Source organism: Panthera pardus, unplaced genomic scaffold (assembly GCF_024362965.1).
Source record: "Panthera pardus isolate Hobbes unplaced genomic scaffold, ASM2436296v1 HiC_scaffold_15, whole genome shotgun sequence".
Taxonomy (NCBI): domain Eukaryota; kingdom Metazoa; phylum Chordata; class Mammalia; order Carnivora; family Felidae; genus Panthera; species Panthera pardus.
The window spans coordinates 66,501,059-66,527,596 of NW_026526710.1; the positions used below are offsets into that span (position 1 = coordinate 66,501,059).

General features: G+C 35.6%; 1 protein-coding gene across 4 annotated transcripts in view; it reads left to right on the top strand.

Moving 5' to 3' along the window:
• Positions 1–26,538, top strand: part of DCC (DCC netrin 1 receptor) — a 1,128,596-nt gene that overhangs the window by 532,356 nt on the left and 569,702 nt on the right. For all 4 annotated transcript variants that reach the window (XM_053902733.1, XM_019464025.2, XM_019464024.2 and 1 more), the window contains exons 4-5: positions 6,392–6,542; positions 7,733–7,869. In XM_053902733.1, coding sequence (XP_053758708.1) covers positions 6,392–6,542; positions 7,733–7,869 — 288 coding nt within the window. The remainder of the gene's footprint in view (positions 1–6,391; positions 6,543–7,732; positions 7,870–26,538) is intronic.

A 26,538-nucleotide genomic window follows, 5' to 3' on the forward strand; every position in this document is an offset into this window, starting at 1 on the left:
AGCAGTATCACTGTCACGATTCTTCTCCCTTTAGTTACATACTACCCTCTGGCCCTCTGAAGAGGATTAGCTTTATTGCCACCAGGATGAGAATAAGATCAGGTTTGAGAATCAGGCGAACATTTCCCACCCCCTTACCAACAGGAAAAAGTTAAAGTGGGTTTTAGTCTAAGCAAATCAGACTGCTTATAATCAATTTAGAAAAATGGCTGCATAATTTTTTTTTGCATTAACTTCCATGAACATCATATTAAAGCGGTCTGCTTCTTTTTTTTGTTTGTTTATTTTTAATATATAAATTGACAGAAAAAATCAATTTTTGCTGGTTTGATTTTAAAGCTATTGCCAAATATGTTTTCTTGTCTCTACCCTTGCATTCTCCTCTCTTTTTCATTTTAAAACATATAGCACATATATAGAAGCATATGAAACATTTGTGCAGTTTAAAGAATAAAAATAAAATGACCATTTGTGTACCCATCACCCAGTTAATTAAATATAGTATTACAAACTGGAATTCTGATTCCATTTCATGTGATTAAATCATGCTCATTAATTAACTGGAAAAATTTGCCATGTTCTATTAGCTGAATAATTCCATTTGGGTATGAATAGTCAGTGCCCATATAGCAAGAACAAAAATGATTTTTATGAATAGTTCTGAATTCTATCATAGCCCCTTAAAATCAATTTAGTCAACTAAAGTCATGACCTAGAATTTCAAGTTTATTCTTTCCAGGGCTTTTCTATCCATACTATTGTAGAGCCTAGAGAGAAAACTTTCATCTGCTCTTAAATATGTGCCTTGTGTCTTAATCATTTACTTTTATAATTTCTTTGTTCCTCGTGTAATTGTCATCCACCTTACAACAACAGAATTTAACATAACTGTGTACACTCAAACTAACATATGTTCTTATGAAAAGCTTTGGAAATCCAAAGATATAAATAAAAATCACCTATGATTCTATCACACAAAAATAGTATTGACAATTGTACCTCTATCCTCTTTCATTTCATTTCATTTCATTTCATTTCATTTCATTTCATTTCATTTCATTTCATTTCAAGTTTATTTACTTTGAGAAGGAAAGAGACACAGAGAGCCCATGTGCATGCACAAGTTGGAGAGGAACAGAGAGAGAGAGGGAGAGAAAGAATCCCAAGCAGGCTCCATGCTAAGAGGATGGAGCCTGACATGGGGCTTGATCTCACAAACCATGAGATCATGACCTGAGCTGAAGCAAGAATCAGAGGTTTAACCAACTGAAGCATACAGGTGTCCCATCATCCCTATTTTATTTTATTTTATTTTATTTTATTTTATTTTATTTTATTTTAAACATTCTTTTATTTATTTAAGTTTATTTATTTTGAGAAAGACAGAGACAGCATGAGTGAGGGAGGGACAGAGAGAGAGGGAGAGAGAGAATCCCAAGCAGGCTCCGCACTGTCAACACGGAGCTCGATGTGGGGCTCAAACCCATGAACCGTAGATCATGACCTGAGCTGAAGTCAGATGCTTAACCGACTAAGCCACCCCAGTGCCCCTATCCTCCCTAATTTAAAAATGTAAATCTACTTTCTTGACACCCTTTTTTAAAAAAAATCAAATTTTAGAGAAAAAAATAAGGCAAATATCTGTTGCTACATAAGAAGCCAGTCTAAAATTTAGTGACTTGAAACAATTTATTTTCTTGTATAATCCTGTGGTATATCTCAGCAGTTCCTCTGCTGGTTTCACTTTGGCTCCCTTGTGTACATTTGGCAGAAGTGGAAGATTCAAGTTGGCCTAACTCAAACATCTGTCAGTTGGTACTCATTTTTGACTTGGGGGAACTTAACTCAGTTATCTGTCATGTGTCTTCTTCAGGTGGCTAGACTAAGATGCCAGTCTCAGAAAGAGTCATGGAAGAAACTGTAATACCTCTTGAGGCCTTAGCTCCAGAGTTCATATAGTATGACATAATCTATGGGTTTATAATCTTTGGATCAAAGCACAACATAGGGCCAGGCCAGAATTAAACTATAGGGAACTAGACCCTCCATTCTGGATTGAAGGAACTAAAAAAAATTGGTGATCATATTTAATTCATCACAATGTTGGGAAACATAGGAAGCTATTTACTATTAAAAAATTTCTCTTTGCTGAGGCGCCTGGGTGGCTCAGTCGGTTAAGTGTCCAACTTTGGCTCAGGTCATGATCTCGCTGCTTGTGGATTTGAGCCCCGCGTCCAGCTTTGTGCTGACAGCTCAGAGCCTGGAGCCTGCTTCAGATTCTGTGTCTCCCTCTCTCTCTGTCCCTCCCCTACCCATGCTTTTTTTTCTCTCTCTCTCTCTGTCTCAAAAATAAACAAACATTAAAAAAAAATTAAAAAAATTCTACTTGCTTTTTTTGGAAACTTCCATAATCTTAGACTTTATTGGGTTTTACATTTATAGAGAATGAAAAAAATAAAACCAAATTTATCAGGCAATAGCTGACATTTTTATACCTATCATCAGGTCACAAACACTAATGTCTCCAATGAAGCTACAAAGATAATAAACATAATTGAAATGGGGCAGGCAGAGATTGAAGTCATCTGGAATATACAAGCTCTGTCTAAAAAGGTAATAGCAGTTATTTTGTGGCAATATGAGCCCAGTGATGCCTGAACTATTGATATTTTAGGATAAAGACAAAATCGCAGTGAGTTAAAGTTATTTTGTGTATCTCAATAAATTGATTCAAAAGTTTTTATGGAAAGACAGGAGACATAGAATAGTGACAACAATACTGAAGAAGAAAGTCTGAGGATGCACACTGTTTGACATCAGACTCATTGTAAAGGTACAATAGTCAAGATGGTGTGATATTGGCCAAATAACAGGCAAACAGATCAATAGAACAAAACAGAGCACCCAGAAATAGACCCACATAAAGTCAACTGATCTTTCACAAAGGTACAAAATCAAGCCAACGGAGAAAGGATAGTCTTTTCAACAAATGGTTCTGGAACAATTGGATATTCATATGCAAAACAAAATAAAACAAAACCTCCAGGCCCAGACCTTATTATACATTTTTGCAAAAAATTAACTCAAAACAGATCATAGACCTACATGTAAAGTGCAAAATTATAAAAACTTCTAGGAGACAACATAGGAGAAAATCTAGGTGAACTTAGGTTCAACAATGAATTTTTAGACCTATAAAATGACCCATGAAAGGAAAGATTGACAAGTTATGATATTAATCATTTCTGCTCTGCAAAATACAATGTTAAGAGAAAGTAGAAACAAGCCACATACAGAAAATATATGCAAAACACAATTTGATAAAATGACTCGTGTCTGAAATATACAAGCAGTGGAAACTCAATGATAAGAAAACAAACAAATCAATTTTAAAAATAGGCAGACACCTTCCGAAGAGGAACTAAAAGATGGAGACCAAGCACATGCAATATGTTCGATATTATGTGTCATCGGGGAATTGCAAGTTGGAACAGTTATAATACTAGGCACCTGTTAAAATGAAAAAAAAAATGGCCACACCAAATGCTTTTGAGGATAGGAGCAATAGGAACTTTCATTCATTGCCAGTGGGAATGCAAAATTGCAGAGCCACTTTGGAAGACAGTTTGGGAGTCTCTTACAAAGATAAACATTGTTTTACCTTACACTATAACAATCACTCTTCAAGCCATTTACCCAATTAAGTTGAAAAGTTATGGCCAGAAAAAATCTGCAAATACACATTTATGGCAGATATGTTCATAATCACCAAGCAATCAAGTTTTCCTTCAATAGGTGAATGGATGAACAAACTGTGGTAGATCCATATAATGGAATATTATGCAGCAAGAAGAGTAAATGAACTATTGAGCACTCAAAAGACATAGAGAAACCCTAAGTGGATATTACTAAGTGAAAGAAATCAATGTGAGAAATCTATATACTATAGAGTTCCAACTACAGGATACTCTGGAAAAGATAAAACTGGAGAAATAGTAGAAAATCCAGTGATTTCCTGGGATTTGAAATAGGGGTGGTGGGAAATGAATGAATACATGAAGGTTAGGGGATTTTTAGGGTGGTGAAGTTATATGATACTGTAATGCTGAATACTGACATTGCACATTTGTCAAAACCCATACAACTATACAACAAAAAGAGTCAGCCTAAGGTGTATTATTGACTTTAGTTTATAATAATATACCAATACCACTTAATTAGTTATAATAAATGTACCATCTTCATGCAAGTTGTTAATTATAGGGGCGACTATTGGGAATGGGGAACTGGTATATGGAAACTCCCTACTATTCCATTTTTTTAATAAATTAAAATAAATAAAAACATTTTGTATTGAGTGATTTTGTTTTCTAATAAAATAAAGTATAATAGCTGAGTTGAATTTTGGTTCTTTAATGTATAAATAGTATTGCACATAGGCTCTAACTAAATTTTTCTTTTAGCTATAAGATCAAATTAAGTAGATCTTACTTGATGCTATAGTATTATAACATTGGTGTGTGTGTGTGTGTGTGTGTGTGTGTGTGTGTGTGTGTGCATAACAGTATATAGTATTATACAGTATATGCAGCTGAAACATTTCTACTGAGGTACAGGTGATAGAAGTAAAGCATTTGATAGATAGGACTCCATTATTAAGATAGCTATTTATAATATACATTTTAGGAAACTTCTATTTCAGGAAATCTATTGTTAAGCAACATTATCCTTCCAACTATTTTCATTTGATTTGAAAAGTCATTTTCAAAAATGGAAATGACATATCCCACCAGCAATCTTTTTAAAGTTTTGAGACATTTTTTCTACAATATTGATTTAATAAGGATTAACACATTTCAAAAATTCTTTCAATATTTTCATTGTGAGAGTATTTATTTTTGTTGCTGTAACAACCAGAAACTGATGTGAGAAGACAGATAGTGTTTCTCTTTCTTCACACACAGTACTTTAGATGACAATTACTATTCCAACCTTTAACTACAGAGTTGATATTCTTTTATTAACCTGTGATCAAGCTGCATGGAGTTGGGTCAGGCCAAGGAAGACTAACAGTGATGTTAAAATGTTCCCCAGGTCTCCTCCTACCTCACTTCCCCTCTGCTCCTCCATGGCTCACACTATGACACAGTTGGTTCTAATCTCCCCTGGCAATTCTCCATCTGCCCCAATCCTAGTTTTTAAGATTTCATGGCCTCATTTTCTTTGCTTCAAGACTGTGCTTTGAGTTTGAAAAATGACAGATTACATGCTAATTCAATTTAATGCATTAGTAGTTGAAAATAGCCTAAACCAAATCTCCATAGGGGGATGTGGATTTTAATAGTGATGTGGAAATACATCTTATTTTAAATAAACTTTGAGTGATAGAAATTTAGTCAGCAGGTCAGGTCAGAGGATGTATCACCATGGCAAGGAGGATTTCCTCTAAGCTCACCTAACCATAGGCTGCTGTTGGTGTGTCCCGGGGATTAGGAGTGGAATATGAGGGGAGATGGAAGAGAAGCTGTTAACTCTCAGAGTTTTCTCTTAACTGCGTTGAACCTTGTGCTTAGGATTTTGTAATTTTTTTTCTTATTCCATCTGACATAATGTTAGCAACTTTGGAACAAATGAGTTCTAAGGTGAGTGGAATGAGTTTGTAGGTTGAATAGATACTTTTTTTAGTTACCTGCTAGAACAAATGGATAACGTTGGATATATAGAGCTAGAAAATGCTTTGAGCTAGGTAGAAACATAAAGAACTCTATGCAGAGTCTCAGCTCTAGGGACAAATGCTTGGGGATGTTGTTAGAAATTAAAAATAAGCAGAAGGCTTAGAAACAGCCAAACTTATTGTTATACAAAACAAAATTTAATGTAAGCTCTGTTTTGAAGACAGCAGATTTTTTTTTAGTACCTTCTACATTCTATCTTCTTAATGCTTGTGTGTTATTTAACATCATCCTGACAGCCACGGAAGCAATGGACAAAGCAGAAGTGGAATAGATATTAGTGGCAGACAAACTGAACATATCAGAAAGTTTCAAGTGATAACATTTAGAAAAGTTACTGGTAATATAGTCTTGTTCTCTAATGAGAAACAGAAATTCTGCAGCCCACACGACTGACTGGTAATCTCAAGCTTTTGCCTTTTGCCTTATACTGTGATGTCATCAACTGCTAAGAATATTCTACTAGCATGATCCTAGAAACTGGGGATGGAAAAGCCTTTTAAGATTCTAGTTTATAAGTTTCATTCACATCTTTTCATTGTTTTCTTTTCTTCCTCCCTATCAGAGTGTTTATTAGGAAAAAAATTGGTTCAAGCTACATCATTTATCTTTACAGTGCTTTTCATAAAAAGATGTGATCCTGTGTTTTCTTTCCACAGATCCAGGACTACATAGGCAGCTGTATTTTTTGCAAAGACCATCCAATGTAGTAGCCATTGAAGGAAAAGATGCCATCCTGGAGTGTTGTGTTTCTGGCTATCCTCCCCCGAGTTTTACCTGGTTACGAGGAGAGGAAGTCGTCCAACTCAGGTATTACACATTGAAGACTTCTGTGAAGTATATGTCACTGTTTATCTTTCTCATTTGCTAAAGGTACCTAGAAATACTAGGGTTTTTAATGATAATTGATTTCCTCCCACATTCCTTGACATTATACAATATACGGAAGATTTTTATCCACTGGGATAAAGAGATGGAGGACAGAGTCAAAATCCATGAGATCAATTCAGAAAGAAGTTCAGAAAGCCAGTGTTGCTGTTAAAATAACACTGTCCAAAAAATATTCAGCAAAGATACCTTGGAGAATCTCATCCTAAGGAAGTGGTATAGTGAAATATTTATTAAGAAATTAAAATTTTCTGATTTGAAATATATAGCATGTCATTATAGGGTCTGTGAAATTTTTTTCAGGTCCAGTTATACCTTTCATATTCCAGATGTAACAAATATTTAAAATAAAACAAAAGGAGAACATGGCTGGCCTTGAATTAGTAGACGTTCATATTAAAGCGTAGTTAGAAAGTAAACTCTTAATAGAATGGAGCGCTTAGTCTGAAACGTTTTGATTAAATGGATTTCACTTAAGAAATTAATTTTATTGATTTGGAGGTATGGTGTACTCCTTTTTAACACTTCTGTTTTCTATGATGAGAGAGGTTCATAGACCGTAACTTTCACCTCCCACCTATATTATAACAACACTGTATGGTGTGGTGTCACTATACTTCTGAGAATATGAAAGCATGTGAGAAATCTGTTTGTAGCTTTAGTATGTCAAATGTGTTCTCTGAATGTAGCCAGATATTCCTGGTACACAATGAAATGTGGCTTTGTACAAAGATTACTGAATTGGATGTCAGGACACAGCACATTGCCTTCCACTGTGGGGAATCACTTTTCTGGTACTTGTGGTCCTCAAATCCAAAATAAGAGAATTGGGCCAGATTATCTGTAAATTTCTTTTCAGTATTAAGCTTGGTTCCAAGTTTAATCTGTTTAATTTCTTTGATCACTGCCTTCCAGTGGGATTGGTTTACCTTGAATCAATTTTTGATCAATAAATGTGATGTTATCAAAGCCTCATAAAATAGACTCTCTTTCTAATTTGATAATTTGATCTTTTGTGGAGTTTATTTAAACCTCTGAGTACATTGCCTGGTATACACCTATATATCCCTACATTAATCTGCTCTCTAATTTTATATGCCTATGTCTTTCAGGTCCAAAAAGTATTCTTTACTGGGTGGAAGCAATCTGCTTATCTCCAATGTGACAGATGATGATAGTGGAACTTACACCTGTGTTGTTACATATAAAAATGAGAATATTAGTGCCTCTGCAGAGCTCACGGTCTTGGGTAAGTCAATGGCTCACGATTCATTTACACTGCCCTTTTCAAAATGCATCACTGTGACACTTTAAATGCTTATTCCTGAATTACCTCTTGTGCTTATTAGTATGAAATTATGAAGTCCCAGTGTTTCACACATGTCCTTTCTCTACTTTGATTAATTGCATAGGGATTAAATGCAGTGTTTGAATACTTGCTCATTGACTAAAATCCAGATGCATCACTCTTTAGTCCAATTATTCCAATGATACAACTGAAACCTATGGAAAATTATTAATAAACAAATGTCCTAAGCAACAAAGGAGTTAAATATAAAAGGGGAGATTCCCAAATATTTTATCTGGGGAAAGTAAATGAAGGGATGAATGAGAGAAATTGTATAAACAATATGCACTGGAGTGGAAAAGTCAGATATCACTTGAGATGACAGGGTCCCTGATATTAAATTCAAATGTCTTGGTAAGATTGTTTTGTTAATATGGAAATACTGTAGATGTGATGTTGAAAGTGAACCATTAAAATCAAATGCATCTAAGGAAAATTTGCATAGAAAGAATCTTTAAAGAAATTTAAGAGGCACGGATGTTACATATTATTCAGAAAGATAGGGTTACGTCATACCATTGCAAATTAATAATTGTTATATAGGGTACGTACTCAAACACCTCTTTTATTATCTACCCCAGATTGTTTTTAGTCAGTTTCATTTGAATCATGTAATTTGGAGAAAGTGCTTTACCATTGGAATTCCAATGCTTTTTCCTGTAACAACAACAGCAAAAATTGTTTACCAGTCTTTGGATTTTTGCCTCTGGAATAAATCTTTTTGCCTTGTAAAAAGCCTAGGAAAAATCACAGACTTTTTAAAAGTTATTCAGTAGAAATGAAAAGATATGGTATGCCTAGTGCATCTGCTAACCTGCATCATAATATTATTCTATCCATTTTACTTTTTGGCTTTAAAGTTTATTCAGAAAGTGCTTTCATCTTCAGATAGGGTAATGATGTATGTGAGAGTGAGACAATGGAGTTGTTTGTTCTTTGATCAAACTGTAAATATTAAACTAAGAATAAGCAAAGGACTTTAATTCTTTGGTTTTAGAGATAGCATTATTCTAACTGAAATATCAGCTTGTCTTTAAAATGGTAGCAATTTAATGTAGTCATTTCATGTGGAAGTTTTTTGGTGAAACAAAGAACTTTTACATTTGTAACATCAAAGTATAGCAACACATGATGGCTATATAGAAATTATATTGTAACATATACTGCTGATCATAAGGCAAATGCAGTCATAGAATTTATAACGATTATAGGTAAATTTATAATTGCAAATATATGAGATCAGATTTTATATCAAATTAATACACAGTATTTAGACACATGATGCTTCATATTGATATCTAAGCCAAATGCATATAAATTAGGATTTGTGAGAAATTAGCCAAAGAATATATGTAGGGTCATACATATATACACACACACTGACATTCATAGCTTCTTCTTTTGTGTGTTCCTATGTATATGTGTATGTTCTCCAGTTCTATATTGTTGAGCATTATCTTGTTTCCATGTTCTATTTAAACACCCGTAGACACACAGACACACACAGACACACACAGACACACACACACACACACACACACACACACACACACACACACACACACCAACACCAAAAACACTTTGATGATTATTCTTCTGTATCTTTGTCAGTTATTTGCTTATATCCTAAGGAAAATTATCACAAAAAATGTTCATACCCACACCAGCAGTGCAAGAATTGCCTGTCTCTGAAAGAATACATTTCTCTCCATGCCCCAATATTTGCCTAACAACTTTATAAAATGGAGTCTCTTTGTTCTAATTTGCATCCGTATTAAATTTGTTTCTTTTTATAGTTTTACTGGACATTTGCATTTTGCATTTTGTGAGTTACCTATCAATCTTTTTGACCTTCATATATTTATTAAAATATTCATCTTTATTTTGTTTATTTGCAGGAACTCTTTATATAGGAAGAAGAGTAACTGTGCTGTGTAGTCTCTTTGTGTATATATTTTGTTGTTTCTGTTTTTTTTTGTTTTTATTTTACATTTTGTATAGGGTATCACATAGTTTTCTTTATGGATGCTGGCTTTGTTGCTATTAGACTCAAATTTTTATTCTAAATAAATCACTCTAGTTCCAAAAATCACATTATAGATTACATGTTGAATCTATAAATTAGAAGCATTATTAATTTAAAAAATGCAGTTGTGTTTATGTCTTGGGAATTTTTTTTTAATTTTCTTGGTAATGGGCATTCATTTTAAATGTTTATTTATTCTGAAAGAGAGAGAACGTGAATGGAGAAAGGGCAGAGAGTGGGGGAGAGAGAGAATCCCAAGCATCCACACTGTCAGAGCACAACATGGGGCTTAATCTCATGAACCTTGAGATTATGACCTGAGATAAAATCAAGAGTCAGACGCTTAACCAATGAGCCATCCAGATGCCCCAGGGTATAAATTTTAAAGATCTCCCACAGACCTAGTATGATCTATAACTATTATAGAAGGCATGCCTTAATTCAGGAGATAATCATAATTCTATTTAACTCATCTACCCAGGCTAAAAATAAATGTTGATATAATAAAACCTTTGATATAGTCATTGACTATTCTGATACAAAGTTAAGCTCATCCTGCAGGACTAAGTTTATATAGAAAATGTAATTTATTACTTTCCTTTTTTAAGTAAAAGATGAAAAGAAATGAACTTCATTATCAGTGTTATCCAAATAGTTTTCATCAGTTTTAAGAATTTAACCATAATGTAAATTATTCACAGGATAAAATCCCGCAAGAAATCCAAGCTTGTGCTTATAAGCTTTAATAATGCATTTTATCAGGCTTTTGTTTTGCCTTTCAAATCATGGTTCTTTTTTGCACTTAGACTGGCTTTGAATGTGAACCTGCTTGAACTAAGACTATTTAAGTATGATATCATTTTGTACACAACAAGAGAAACTCTGTGGTCTTCCTCAAGAGTTTCAGAGTTAATAAACATTAAATATATTTAAAGAATTTACACTATAAAGTGGATATTAAAAGTTCCATAATAGGGGGGCCTGGGTGGCTCAGTCAGTTAAGTCTTGGACTTCAGCTCAGGTCATGATCTCACAGTTTGGGGGTTTGAGCCCTGCATCAGGCTCTGCACTGAAAGCATAGAACCTGCTTTGGATTCTCTGTTTCCCTCTCTCTCTCTCTCTGCCCCTCCCTGGCTTGTGCACTCTCCATCTCTCTCTCTCTCTCTCTCTCTCTCTCAAAAATAAAAAATAAACATTTTTTAAAGAGTTCCATAATAGTTAAACCTCTTGGGGAAGTCTGTATTAGACAGGATTAAGGACAACTTATTTGAAGTGCATATGAATAAATTAAATAAATAAATAAACAAACAAACAGATAAATAAATAAATAAATTCCTAATAATAACCATTTATGTTAATGCTTATGATCTATTAGAATATTCATCAATTAGCATTGGTGGATGCATTTTGAGTACATGGACTGCACTAGGTTCTGGGAAACCTACAAAAGGTTTGAGGTCTGGCTTCATTAGGTTTGTAGTGTAATTACAAATTCATACAATTAATTGCCCTAATTGCCCCCAGTGAATTGCCTGCCTTTTGAGTATGTTTTTTTTCCCTCAATTTTGTATGTTTACATGGAATCTGTGAAGATATGAAGAGTTGATAGTCTTTGCTCTCATAAAAGACAGAACCTGAGTAAGTGGTGGCAGGCAAAGTCTTAAAAAGGAGATTGCAGAGGGAGGAATTCTGAACAGTGTTATATTCTGTTTAAAGCACTAGTGCTATAATTATTTTTTTGAACTTTGTTTTTCAGAAAAGAACTAAAGAATGGTATTCTTTCCATTATTATTTCCCAGATAACTAGCTTTCTGGCTCAAGAATTATAATCACCTTTAATAAACATTCAGGAGATTTGCCTGATTTATTTTCTAAGCTTTACCTTATGTCTAGATTGATTCAATGTCTGAATCAATGCAGAAATGCATACTTTAAAAAGATATGGGATCTTTAACCAATGAAGTGTCTGGCCTTGGACAAACCCTGTGCATTGTCCATATACATGCAGAAGGAGATGGGTAGAAAATTCACTCTTGAGGAGAAGCCATGGGATCTAACATTGGTGACAAAATGAAAACAGTCTTGAGCTTTCTCAAAAGGATTCTAGAATTCTTTTTAAAGCTGTTTGCAGCAATATAAACAATATACACTATTAAAAGTTGACCTTTGTGTACAGGTTTTCTCAATTATTTGCCTTATCAACTTTCTAGAGAAATGTTGGTTAGAATTAGCATAATCTGGCTTTGTAGAACACAAAAAAGTCTGTTAGGTCAGTCCTTTGCACATAATTGATAACCTGTAACCAGATCTAAGAGTTCTCATATCCTCTTCCCTGCCACTGTAAGTAATACATATCACTCCATGTGGTGCTTGACTTTATACTTCTCCCAAGAAAACACCTCTGAAAAGAAATCCTTTGGGGCAGGTGTTTTGCCTGCCTAAGACTTTTGCTTTGGAGACAGAAACCTATGGGTTCATCCTCTAGGAATGTGTTCAGAATGGTTCTCTACTGACATACAGCATGCTAAGCTCACACAGATATGTTCTTTTTTAAAAATTTTTTTAAATGTTTATTTATTTTTGAGAGAGAGACGGACAGACAGACTGTGAGCAGGGGAGGGACATAGAGAGGAGGAGATACAAAATCTGAAGTAGATCCAGGCTCTGAGTTGTCAGCACAAATCCCCAGACATGGGGCTCGAACCCACGAACCGTGAGACCATGACCTGAGCTGAAGTCGGATGCTCAACTGACTGAGTCACCCAGACACCCCTGTACTTTTTTTTAAATGCCATGATGATAATAAATTTATTAGTATCCTATAGTCAAAAAGCTGATGAACAAAAAGTTATTCTACAGTATCATTATAAAGGCATTCACATTTTTATTCCCTAAATTACATAAGTCATAATGTTTTGTATATTTATATTGATCAGACATTAAATAATAGTCATTGGTAAGAAATTATGGGCTACTGAAATGAAATAAACAATTTTTATGACCTTTAGAATTAAAAAAATATTTTTAACGTTTATTCATTTTTGAGAGACAGAGAGACAGAGTGTGAGTGGGGGAGGGGCAGAGAGAGGGAGACAGAATCTGAAGCAGGCTCCAGGCTCTGAGCTGTCAGCACAGCCCGACGTGGGGCTCAAACTCACAAACTGTGAGATTATGACCTGAGCCAAAGTCATATGTGTAACTAACTGAGCCACCCAGGGGCCCCTGACCTTCACAATTTTTTTGCTTTATACCATTTATTTTCTTTTTTCTTTTTTTTCCTTCATTTTTTTGTATTTTTTTTAATTTAAATCCAAGTTAATTAACATATAGTGTAATAATGATTTCAGGAATAAAATTTAGTGATTTATTGGTTACAAAACCCAGTGCTCATCCCAACAAGTGTCCTCCTTAATGCCCCTTGCCCATTTACTCCATCCCTCTACCCCAACCCTCAGTTTGTTGCCTGTATTCAGAGTCTCTTATGGTTTGTCTTCCTCTCTGCTTTTATATTATTTTTGCTTCCTTTCCCTTATGTTTATGTTTTGTTTCTTAAGTTCCACATATGAGTGAAATCATAAGATATTTGTCTTATTTGACTGACTTATTGCACTTAGCATAATATACTCTAGTTCTATCCACATTGTTGCAAATGGCAAGATTTCATTCTTTTGATCACTGAGTAATATTGGAAATTGGTCTGTAGTTCTCTTTTTTATTGGGGTCTTTGGTTTTGGAATCAAGGAAATGCTGGCATGGTAGAATGAGTTTGGCAGTTTTCCTTCCATTTCTATTTTTTGGAACAGCTTCAAAAGAATAGGTATTAACTCTTCTTTAAAAGTTTGGTAGACTTCCCTTGGAAAGCCATCAGGGTCTGGACTTTTGTTTGTTAGAAGATTTTTGATTGCTGATTCAATTTATTTACTAGTTATGGATCTGTTTAAATTTTCTATTTCTTCCTGTTTCTGTTTTGGTAGTTTATATGTTTCTAGGAATTTGTCCATTTCTTTCAGATTGCCAAATTTGTTGACATATAATTGCTCATAATATTCTCTGATTACTGTTTGTATTTCAGTGGTGTTGGTTGTGATCTCTCCTCTTTCCTTCATGATTTTATTTATTTGGGTCCTTTTCTTTTCCTTTTTGATTAATCTGGCTAGGGGCTTATTAGTTTTGTTAATTCATTTAAAGAATCAGCTCCTGGTTTCATTGATCTATTCTACTGTTTTTTGTTTTGTTTTGTTTTAATTTTGATATCATTGATTTCTGCTCTAATCATTATTTCCCTTCCTCTGCTGGTTTTGGGCTTTTTTGCTGTTCTTCTTCCAGCTCTTTTAGGTATAAAGTTAGGTGGTGTACTTGAGACCTTTCTTCCTTCTTTATGAAGGCCTGGATTGCTGTATACTTCCCTCTTATGACTGCCTTTGCTGCATCCCAGAGATTTGGGCCTGTCATATTTTCATTTTCATTGGCTTCCGTTGACTTTTTAATTTTGTCTTTAATTTCTTGGTTAACCCATTCATTCTTTAGTCTCCAAGTATTTATGGTCTTTCCAATTTTCTTCCTGTGGTTGACTTTGGGTTTCATAGTGTTGTGGTCTGAAAATATGCAAGGTATGATCTTCATCTTTGTGTACTTGTTGAGGGCTGATTTGTGACCCATGTGGAGAATGTTCCATGTGCACGCGAGAAGAATGTCACACAGATAATTCCTTTAAGCTCAATGGCACTGGATTAAACATATTAAATTATATTTTAATGTATATAGTACATATACATACATTTACCTTGTACATACATATACATGTGTATATGCATATATAGACATGCAATATACATAAATAATACATATATATTTCCTATTTCTAAGAAAATTTTTCTTCAAAATCCCTTCCCATATTCTTTCAAATGCATATGATTATCTCAACCATTACATAATGTACTGATTCTGCAAATAGATAATAGACCAATCTACTCAGAAAGGTTTAGAAAAGTCATCTTAAAAGTGAGTTAAGAAGACAGCAGATTAATATTTCCAGTAGAAGTTAAAAACCCTTCTTAAAAACTATCATTTTGTAACATGGTGGGACAGGAAAATGCCAACAGTAGCTCGCTTTCTTCTGAAAATGCTTAAGAATAATAAAAACGATGGCTAGGTGTATAGTGACCGAACCAAGCATGACTAATAGGCCCAGATATACAACTAAACCACGGCATCCATAGTGACATGGCCACTGACAGTTGAGTGCATCTTTCGTGCTCTGTCAGGCACTCTTTGGGCATAGAAACATGCATATGACACCAGTCCTGGCCTCAAAGACTAGTTAGGTAAACAGACAAGAAGTAGGCAATTACCAGAAAAACCAAAGAAAAGTTGGAAAAGAGGGAGGTAAGGGACCTCAAAAAACAGTTCAACAACAATGAAGGAAGGGAGTTGGGGGTTGGGAGGAAGGATGAGGGGAGAGATTCTGAGCAGAGGAAGTAAGCCAGCAAAGGTATGGAGATAAACCAGGGATGGGGAAGAGGAAGTCATCTAATATGACTGAAAATTGTGGGTCCAAAGGGAGTCTGATAGTGGAAGGGGAAAGTGGTATAGATAGTGAATGGTTTGCTCCTGTGGTTAGGTTTTTATCTTGAGGGCAGTGGAAAGACACAAATTGATTTTTGGGTTGTGCCTTATTGGTTATTTCATATTGGCCATTATTTAATTCCCTAATCCTCAATTCCTTCATTTATAAAGGATGATAATTATTTCCTTGTAGGGCTTAATGATTGCTTAAGTATGAAATTTGAGAGAGAAGGATTCTGGAATAGGAGGCATGGTTTGGGGAGCTGTGGGAAATAAAAGAAAAATAAGATGTTCTTCCAGCCCTCAGCAGAATCCTAAATCATAGTTGCAAAAATTAAACAAAAACAAAACAAAACAAAAACGAAATGCCACAAATATTAAAACATCTTATGCAACCCTCTATACCAATTTTTCCTCACCTACAAAAATGTACAAAGCAACAACGGGTCCCTATATAATTCTCATGAATCCTGGAGTTTCCTTGTGGCACAAGGACGGTATCCAAATCTGTAAAGCATTTTATCTTTTTTAGCTTCCTCTGTGTCCCTACAGCCTACTATCCATGCTTTCTTCCCAGCTATATTGTGAGAATAAACAGACACTGTGTCTTGTTCATCTTGGCCACTCAAAACCTTGGTTTGTTCTCTGACCCATCTGAGCTTTAAACATAAACATAAGGAATATAATTATATATGCGTTGTATATAAGTTATATAACTTTCTATGAAAATATTTTTTAAGCTCTTTATGGCGACTCATGTGCTTTTATAGGACATTGCTATAGACTGAATTCTTTTCCCCCAAATCCATAGGTTGAAGCCTTAATCACCAATGTGACTGTATTTGGAGATAGACCTTTTATTAAGCAGGTAATTAAGGTTAAATGGAGTCCTAAGAATGGAGCCCTAATCCAATAGGAATGACATCTTTATAAGAACATGAGGCATCAGAGCTCTCTCTCTCTCTCCCAGTGCAAACACACAGAAAATGGGGCATGTGGGGACACAGAGTGGGTACCATCTCCAAGCCAAGGAGTGATGTCTCACCAGAAATCAACCCTGCTGCCACCTTGATCTTAAACTCCTAGACTTCAGAACTGTGAAAAAATAAGTTTATGTTGTCTAAGCCACCCAGTCTGTGGTGATATTTTGTTATAGCAGCCACAGCGGGTGAATATAACCACAGAAAGAGTAGTTGTACTGTGCATTATACTGCTAAAAAGATTCTTGATTAGTTTTGTAGAAGCATAAACTACAACAAAGAAGTATATTACCAACACTTATATACTGTTAATACCAAGGATCTTAAATTTCCAAGAGTGTGAAAAAAGAGCAATGAATCAAAAGCTATTTCTCTGTTTATATACTAGGTTATGTATAGTTCAAAGACCTAAATATCCCCTGGCTTATTTTTTCTTTAGTATCATCATCTTTTTATTTAGTAATTTATAAACATAAGGTATTACTAACATTTTAGATCCTATAATTTCGAATGATATGTCCCAATTTTAATAACAAATACATCACTAACTATGAAGAAACTCTGTTTTCTCTTTTTTAACTCAATTCTTAGATATGCTCTATAAATTCAATTTGCTACAGCAAGCATGCAGATGTTCACACTCCATCAACTCTCAGATATGTCTGGTAATGGAAGGAAATATCGTAATTAAAAATGGATATGAAGCTGTGTCCTTTTATTTTTTTGCTTATGCTTTAGTTTTATAATTTTTTACTGAAACAAACGTGATGTGTTGCTACTTTATGAGCACGTACAATTGGTCAAAGAGAGAACTGACCCATTCCTTTGTTTGGAGAGTAACTGGGACATCCACCTCCAGTCACGTGTTCAGTTGCTGCCTTTCTAAACTTGCTGTTGGATCACCAATGTTGGGTTTTGGGCTTATGTTCTTAGCTATAAACAGAAAGTAGTTATAGAATATATTAATAAAGATAATATTTACCCCTCTATTATAGTGTATAACTCTTTGTTTGAATGGAGTTCTTCTGAATTTAGAACATCACTGCTTCTTCCCAAGTAGCAGTGCTTAAATTTCATGTCTATCTATAATTGGCCTTTATGAGCAGTGACCCCCTCACCCATATGCATTTAATGGTTATAGTCATAAAAGCAGTGTCTTAGGTAAGTTTCTATTGATTATCTTTCATAGGGTAATTGCCAAATGGATCCTAATGAAATTAGTTAAGAGGCTTTTTTTTCTTTTTCATGTAGGGATATGATCCCAAATGTACATGATAAAAATGCATAACATAAGGAAGAATTAAATTAAAAAAAATCAAAATAATCTATTTGCTGTTTCTTCCTATACTATGTTGATTTCTTATTATAGTTACTTTTGTTAACCTGAAATCATAGCCATTATGAGTGTGCAAAAATTCTATCCAAAATAGTGTTTAGGAGATCCTGTTGAATGTATTAGAAGAAACATGGTATGTTCAGGCTGTTAGTGTAAAGTGATTCGGTATTTAAATTGCAGTTCTACCATCTGTGGAAATACCGGTTGCATTTGTGACAGGATTTATTTTTCATCATGCCGATATTTGTTTAAAGACCTACTATGTGATCTCTACTTCCTTCCCTCTTTCACTGGAAAAACAATTTGAACAGTTTTTTGCATTTATCCTTGAGATGGCTATGAATCTAATTTTTTTTCTTTCTTAGAAAAAGGAGGAAGTTAGTAGAGGCTCCAGGAGAAAGGCTAAGGTGATGTAGTAATTCAGAGCATTAAAAAGGCAGTCTAAGGCTATGATTCTAATTAGCCCTAACAGTCTAAGCAAGGTGAATTGACCATCTGTGATTCAGAGGGAGGGCTGCTAATAGTGGCAAAAAGCTGCCCAAAGGGCATTCCATGCCAAAGTTGTCCTGAGGTACCACATGTACAGATTATTCCAGAAAGGGTTGGACTGTGATAGGACTCAAACTGCATTAAGACAGGAGTGCTTTCACTAAAGTTAGCAAGAGTTAGCATCAGTCGTGCCTGCCAATTTTGAAAGGCTGGAGAGCAAAAGACATTTCTTTCTGTACTTCCAACTTCTACTACCACTTGGTGGCAGTGAGTGTGCCTAAAGGCAAAATGCACCAACTTGAAAACATGTCTTTAAACGGTAGACTCTATTAAAGTAAAACATTTGGAGTTCTATCTATACATTTGTTGACTTATTTATCCACTTGTTCAACATACATGTATTTAAAGTGTGATAAGTTTCTTGCCTAATGCTTTAAAACAGCTTTATAGAGATACCATTCATTGTAACTCGCATACTAGACAACTTCACATTTAAAGTCTACAATTTAATGGTTTCAACATAATTATAGATGTTTACGACCCTGTCTGACCACAGTGAATTTTAGAACACCTTCATCACCTCAGAAAGAAACACGGTACTCTGTCATCCCCCATCCTCCTGTTCTCTCTTTTCCCTCTACCTTACCAACACCCTTAAGCAACCATAAGTCTACTTTCCATCTCTGTAGATTTCTCTATTTTGGAAATTTTACAATAATGGAATCATAGAATATATTGCGTTTAGTGACTTGTTTCTTTAACTCAGTAAAACATTTTCAAGGGTCAACTTTGTTATAGTGTGTATGAATAGTTCATTCCTTCTTATGGCCAAATGATATTCCATTGTGTGTGTGTGTGTGTGTGTGTAGATATACCATGTTTTATTTACTCATTAGTTGATGGGCATTAGGATCATTGTTAATAATTCTGTATAAACAGAAAGTTTTTGTGTGGACCGATGGTTTCATTTCTCTTGAGTATATACCTAGGAGTGGAACCACTGTGTCATATGGTAACTCCATGCTTAATCATTTGAGGAACTGCTGATGTTTTCCAAAGAGACTATACCATTTTGCATTCCTACTAGCAATGCATGAACATTTCTATTTCTCTACATCCTCATCAATACTTGTTATTAGCTAACTTTTCTTTCTTTTTTTTTTTTAATTCTAGCTGGCCTCATGAGTGTCAAGTGGTATCTCATTGTGGGTATGATTTGCATTCCCCTGATGTTGAGTATCTTTTCATGGATTTATTGGCCATTTATATATCTTTCTTAAAGAAATGCCTTTTCAGATCCTTTGTCCATTTTATTTTTTTAAGTTTATTTATGAGAGAGAGGGAGAGTGCACGCACACCTGGGGGAGGGGCAGAGAGAGAGAGAGAGAGAGGAAGAGAATTCCAAGCAGCCGCTGCACTATCAGTGCAGAGCCCAACCTGGGGCTCCATCCCATGAACCATGAAATCATGACCTGAGCTGAAACCAAGAGTCGGAGGCTTAGCCGGCTGAGCCACCCAGGTGCCCCCACCTTTGCCCATTTTAGATTGGGTTGTTTGTCTTTTTATTATTGAGTTATAATGGCTTCTTTCTGGGCATATGTGTGTGGGGTGAGGTATACCACTATCATAGGAACAGGCTAAATGGAATGCCACACAGAGAAAGTGCTGAGGGCAACATGAAGTCACCAGCTATCTGGGTGAAAACATTTGAGTTCAGAAAGACTAATTTTGTGTGTGTGTGTTTTGTTGTTCTTTTAAACTGATGCTGTATCACGTATGCACAATGCTTTTTGATCTTTGGATCATGTGCACCCATGCAGCGACCCTTCTCCCTTCCCTGTGCTTCCATATTTTCCTGTTAATTCCACTGTTACCATACAACACACTGGTTAGGCAGTTTCTCAAGGGAGAAGGGTTGTATCTTAGCCATTGTCATGTCCCCAATGCCTTACATATTAGTTGGCATGAATTAAACATTTAAGAATATGTAAGAAATGTACATTTTGTTTCTTCTAGAATTGAATCTGGATTTTCATCCTGAATGTCGAACTTCAGTATGTGGGGAAAAAAAAGCAAACAAACAATTCTCATTCATTTAGTTCTTCTTGTGACCAAAAAAGAAAATCTTTGTACACAATGCTCAGACTGCAGGTGTTCTTTCTCATTTTATCTATATTCTTGTTGTTCAGAAAAGCTGTTGCTATGCAATAGTAATAAAAATTTTGCTTTTCTAAACAGCAATAGCAATATGTCAGTATTTAATCCCTGTGAAACACATTTTGGGTACAAGTTCAGAATGAATAAAATGGACAAAGTTAAAGTTGCAGCAACGATACAGTTAAGTGAGGCATCTAATACAGATGAAGGCTAAAAAGTCCTGTTCACCAACATTCCCAGAGCCGTATGTGTATTATTGTTAGGTATTCCTAATAAAAACGAAAAAAATAAGCAAAATAAGATGAAACAAAAAAAAAATCATCTGTGATTACCTGAGTTTGGAAAGTGTTGGCTCAAACAGAGTTGAATTAAATAGGTATATACTTCAGGACTTGTCAGAATCTCTAACAGGCTAATTTTTGAGAAATACTATGTGCAATTAGGAAGGAGTGTAAGGTTGAAAGTTGTTTTTTTTTCCCCCTGTATTTGGAGACTGAAAGAGAGCTTCAGGTGAAGAATGTCCTGCTATCAGCAGAAAAGCTATTCCACTTTGGCCTATAGGTAGTGGCCACTTACTGTATACATTTTTATGGAGACTGCCTACCCTATTATAAGAGGATTTTTACCATGATTAATGGGTGTACCTGATTTTTTATTCTTGCAGTTCAGACCCATTACACATTCTGTAAAAAGCAACATGATGATGCCACTTTAATCACAGCCAATGCTTCTCTCCTGCTAAGAAAAATAAATGTGATATTAGTGAGTTTGCATCCACTGCTTCTTTAAAGGACCAGCAAAGAAAATAATTAGCCCAAGTGATTACATTATATAATTCAATTTTCCCTTGGTATGTTCTTACTGACATTCAAAAAGTAGTTAGTGAATCCAACTGCCAAATGCTCAGTAATAACACTTTATCACCAATTTACAGTGCATGAAAACAAAAGAAATTTTAAATGAGCTGGGGGATTGTGGTGTGTGTGTGTGTGTGTGTGTGTGTGTGTGTGTGTGTGTGAGAGAGAGAGAGAGAGAGAGAGAGAGAGAGAGAGAGATTGATTCTTAAATGGTGGTTAGCCAGATAGATGTGGGGATTGTGCACATAATACTGTTTCTCCTTTGGAATGATAATTTAGCTTGCAAAATATCTAGGGAACTAAGACGACACAGGGTCATTATGTAGATATATGTAGGAAGGAAAAGTGTCAGCAGGGACATTTTCCTTGTTTGATTTTTAAGACAATAATAAAATAATAAATGAAATTCTGGCCTCAGAAGAAGATATCAGTGAGCGAGTTTTTCTCCTCATCACCTCTTTACTCTCTTCCATGTAAACAAAGGAGCAAATTAGTTCTCATTTTTCACTTCCACTGCAAACTGCATTTTTCTTCTTTTTGGATGAACATTGTATAGACAATTTATAGCACCTGCCCTAAAAGCAGGGGCATTTGTGTGATTATGACTCTTATCTTTCCTTTTTTTTTAACGTGTTTTATTTTTATTTTTTTTAAATTTACACCCAAATTAGTTAGCATATAGTGCAACCATGATTTCAGGAGTAGATTCCTTAATGCCCCTTACCCATTTATCCCATCCCCCCTCCCACAACCCCTCCATCAACCCTCTGTTTGTTCTCCATATTTAAGAGCCTCTTATGTTTTTGTCCCCCTTCCCGTTTTTATATTATTTTGCTTCCCTTCCCTTATGTTCATCTGTTTTGTCTCTTAAAGTCCTCATATGAGTGAAGTCATATGATTTTTGTCTTTCTCTGATTAATTGCACTTAGCATAATACCCTCCAGTTCTATCCACATAGTTGCAAATGGCAAGATTTCATTCTTTTTGATTGCCAAGTGATACTCCATTGTGTGTGTGTGTATGTATGTATATATATATATCTATATATATACACACACATATATACATATACATATATACACACATATATACATATACATACAAACACACACATATATACATATACACATATATATACATATACATATAAACACACATATATACATATACACATATATACACACACACACACACACATATATATATATATACATATATATATATATATATATATATACACACACACATACCACATCTTCTTTATCCATTCATCCATCAATCGACATGTGGGCTCTTTCCATACTTTGGCTATTGTTGATAGCGCTGCTATAAACATGGGGGTGCATGTGTGCCTTCGAAACAGCACACCTGTATCCCTTGGATAAATGCCTACTAGTTCAATTTCTGGGTCATAGGGTAGTTCTATCTTTAGTTTTTTGAGGAACCTCCATACTGTTTTCCAGATGGCTGCACCAGCTTGCATTCCCATCATCTTTCCTTTTATACACACCTCTTCCTTCTACCATTTTGTTCCCCTTTCTGCTCCTCCAACCTGCTCCAGTCTAGGCTTGAGGACACCACTGGGGGAGTGGTTATGAACACATCACTCCACCTCTAAGCATTGTCTGTGCAATGGGTCAGTGGCATCTAGCCTGAAGAGTTGTTAGAAATTAGACTAAGCAAAAATGATGCATGTTCTATGCAGCTCCGGGACAGTGTCTGGAACATAGCAGACCCTTGGTAAGTGGCATTGTCATTGTTACTGTTATTAACAGGTGTCTGTATGTTAACATGCAATCTCCATGATTACTCAAACTCAGACCAGTAAGTCTCATTAAGATCTTACATTGTAAGTTTGACAGTTCTTACCATCTCCTGACATTTCAGAGAAGCTCAAGGAGAAAGAAACTGTTAAAGAGGCACACTAGAGTTGACTCTGAGAATAGTAGAACTTAAAGCAGGACAATTTATCATAACACATAGGAGCACGGAATGGAAGTTGTAGAAGTGGGACTTTGAGAGATATCAGCAAGAGAAGAGGAGTAAGTTTTGTTGGTTTGGGTGGGCTGCAAAGTCTAATGATTTGGGCATGAACCAGGGTCTGGTACATATGAAGCATTAAATAAATATTAGCTATTATTATTTAAAAAGATAAGTTGAGCTAAAAATATTACAAGGTTTCTGGAGAAAGCTTAAGAAGTATGCTACCATTATTTACATTTTACCAAAGACTATGAAAAAATGTCAACAACGTAAGTTATTAGGAAAATCATGCAGAAAATAAGTATTCATAATTAGATTGGCTTCAGATAAGAATGAATATTTATCATTTACATATACAATACAAATTAAAACTGTCAGGGGCGCCTGGGTGGCTCAGTCGGTTAAGCGTCCGACTTCGGCTCAGGTCATGATCTCACAGTTTGTGAGTTCGAGCCCCACGTCAGGCTCTGTGCTGACAGCTCAGAGCCTGGAGCCTGCTTTGGATTCTGTGTCTCCCTCTCTCTGCCCCTACCCCATTCATGCTCTGTCCCTCTCTACCTCTCAAAAATAAAGAAATGTAATTAAAAATTTTTTTTAAAACTGTCAAAATAAGTAGAGAGATTTTGATTTACTGAATATAGTCTTAGTGTTGTGATATATCAAACCCATTCATTAGCTTTGAGCCCTGTTTTCCTTATACCTTGCATTAAATTCATAGCAGTTCAACCTCCAGAAAACTTACCAACTTCTGTCCATGCTGACCTCCCTCACTCTAAGTCCAACCCCTCTTACCTGTTACCTGGACCAGACCTAGAACCTCCTAACCATCTCTCTTGCAGTTTTGCCTTACTGCAACCCATTCTTACCCGGATGATCTTGTTAACATGTAATCAGAACATAGGGTGCCCTTCTTAGAAATTAAAACCTTCAGAGTCTTTCTGTTTTTCTTAGACTAAACTAAAAACTCCCTACCACATCCTACCAACCTCTGTGGGATTTAGCTTGTGTTTATTTCTCTTCTGACTTCAGCACATTCTACCTCTGTTTATTAGGTTCCACCAATGTGGCCTCTGGCCTTTTCATTGAACAAACCGAACAATTTCCTGTCTCAAAACATTTGCTTAGGTAGTTACTCATGTCTGCAGTTCTCTTCTTTTAGCTCTTCACATAGCCACTCCTCACTTAGATCGTATTGCAAATGCTATCTTCTTATGGGGTTTGCCCTTGTGCATTCTGACAAAATCAACCTCTCCAAGTTATTCTGTTTCTTTTTCTCTTTTCTTTGTAGTACTTATTGTAATCTGTTGTTATCTGTGTGCTCATTCACTGTTTCTGTCTCCACCAGAGCAGAATCCTTACCTGTTTTGTTCACTGTTATGTTCCCCCAAACTAATCAATCGGTCAATCTCTTGAGTTAATGACATGTTGCCATCATCATCTACGTCGATGGCTTCATAACCCACATTTATGGGGGACCTATTACATGCCAAGCACCATGCAAAGTGCTGTGCTTTCTCATTTAACAGTTTCAGAAATCTATAAAGGAGCTACTATTTTTATCTCCACCTTAAAGATGAGGAAATGCAGGCTCATTTTCATTGCCATTGTCGTTGCCATCATCCTCGCTGGCATCGTCATTTCAGGAAGCAGAAATATAGAATTGGTATTGTTTACCTTCCTAATACATGGTCAGAGGAAGGAACAGCGCCCTTTGACGTAGGAAAGCCCCTCAGGACAATCCAAATGAGCTATCTAATGGGATGGATCATCGAGGGATGCTCCTGGCAGACAAAAAACAGATGGAAATCATGGAAGTTGTGTGATTCTCCAAGTGTAATCTCCAGGCCAGCAGTTATTGGCATCATCTGTAAGCATGTTAGAAATGCAGATTTTTGGCCTTGCCATGGTCTACTGAATCAGAACTGCTAGGGTTGCAGCCTGGAAGCTGTAGCCTGATAAGCCTTCCAGGTGATTCTTAAGCACTGTTTTTGGAGAAGGAAGACTGACCTGGCAGTTAGCAAAGGAAGCAGGATATTAACAAGAGTAAGGCAAGACATCCTATTTAAAAACCAGACCAAACAAAAGTAGGGTGAGCAGGCTGCATACAGAGACCTATTATTATAAGTGGAATATAATGGAGGGGCTTGGCCATAAGGAAGAACAGTCAAGGTAGGGAACAGGATGGGAAGTACAACTGGGATTAGAAAGCATCCAGGTAAACATGATCTTCTCACCCATAGCATTTGTTCAAGTTCTTGAAATTCCCCACTGGTATACAGGACTAGTATCGGCACATGAGGTTGGACTAAACCAACAGTCAAGTAAAAATGGCTCCAGTTATATAGACTGGAAGAATGTGGGCCTGAGGAGAAAGGTGGGCTGTATGACTGTACTGAGACGGATCTGTAAGTTTGCAGATGATTATGAAGCTGTTCAAAACTGGTGAACAGCTTGCAGGGATGGGCCCTGCCAGATCATTTTGTAATGCTGTGTGAATAGGCAAAATAATAGTGGACGATCTTCAGGTGTGGAAGGTAAAAGGTAATATATTTGGGGAAGTATAATCCAAGCGATGTTGATAAAATGGATTACTCTCTCTCTATTGTGTCTAGAAAAAACAATAACTGAATCTATGTCAACTATTTCTTGAAAACAGTCCAGTATAGAGTAGCAGTTCAAAAGTTCAACCAAATGCCATAGATAACCATGATAAAATTGAAAAAAAAAAAACAGTACTATATAATTTTGTTAAGTCTTTGAACAGAACTAATAATATTTTTGTACTTGGAGTAGAGTTCATAGTTTGATTCAGTGTATCCCATTAAGGCCATAAAACAGTTAGAAAAGCCTGAAAGGTTAATGGCAATGATCAAAGGAATGAAATAGCAAGACTGGATGGGAAATTTTCTGTTCAGAAAAATTATGGGTGAAAAGGGACACAATCAAATTCATATCCATGAAGGATATTACTAAGTGGAACGTGGACATATTCGACAAATTCAAGAATACTATGCCTAGGAGAACTCTCTTGAAGCTTGAAGGTAATTTTAGGACAAAAAAGAAAAAAAAAGGAAGTATAGGATTTAGGTATAAAGAAATAAAAATTATATACCCTGGTGGTAAATTTATTGGTGTTGTTCCCCACAAAAGAGTTCACAAACTGGAAAGATAATAACA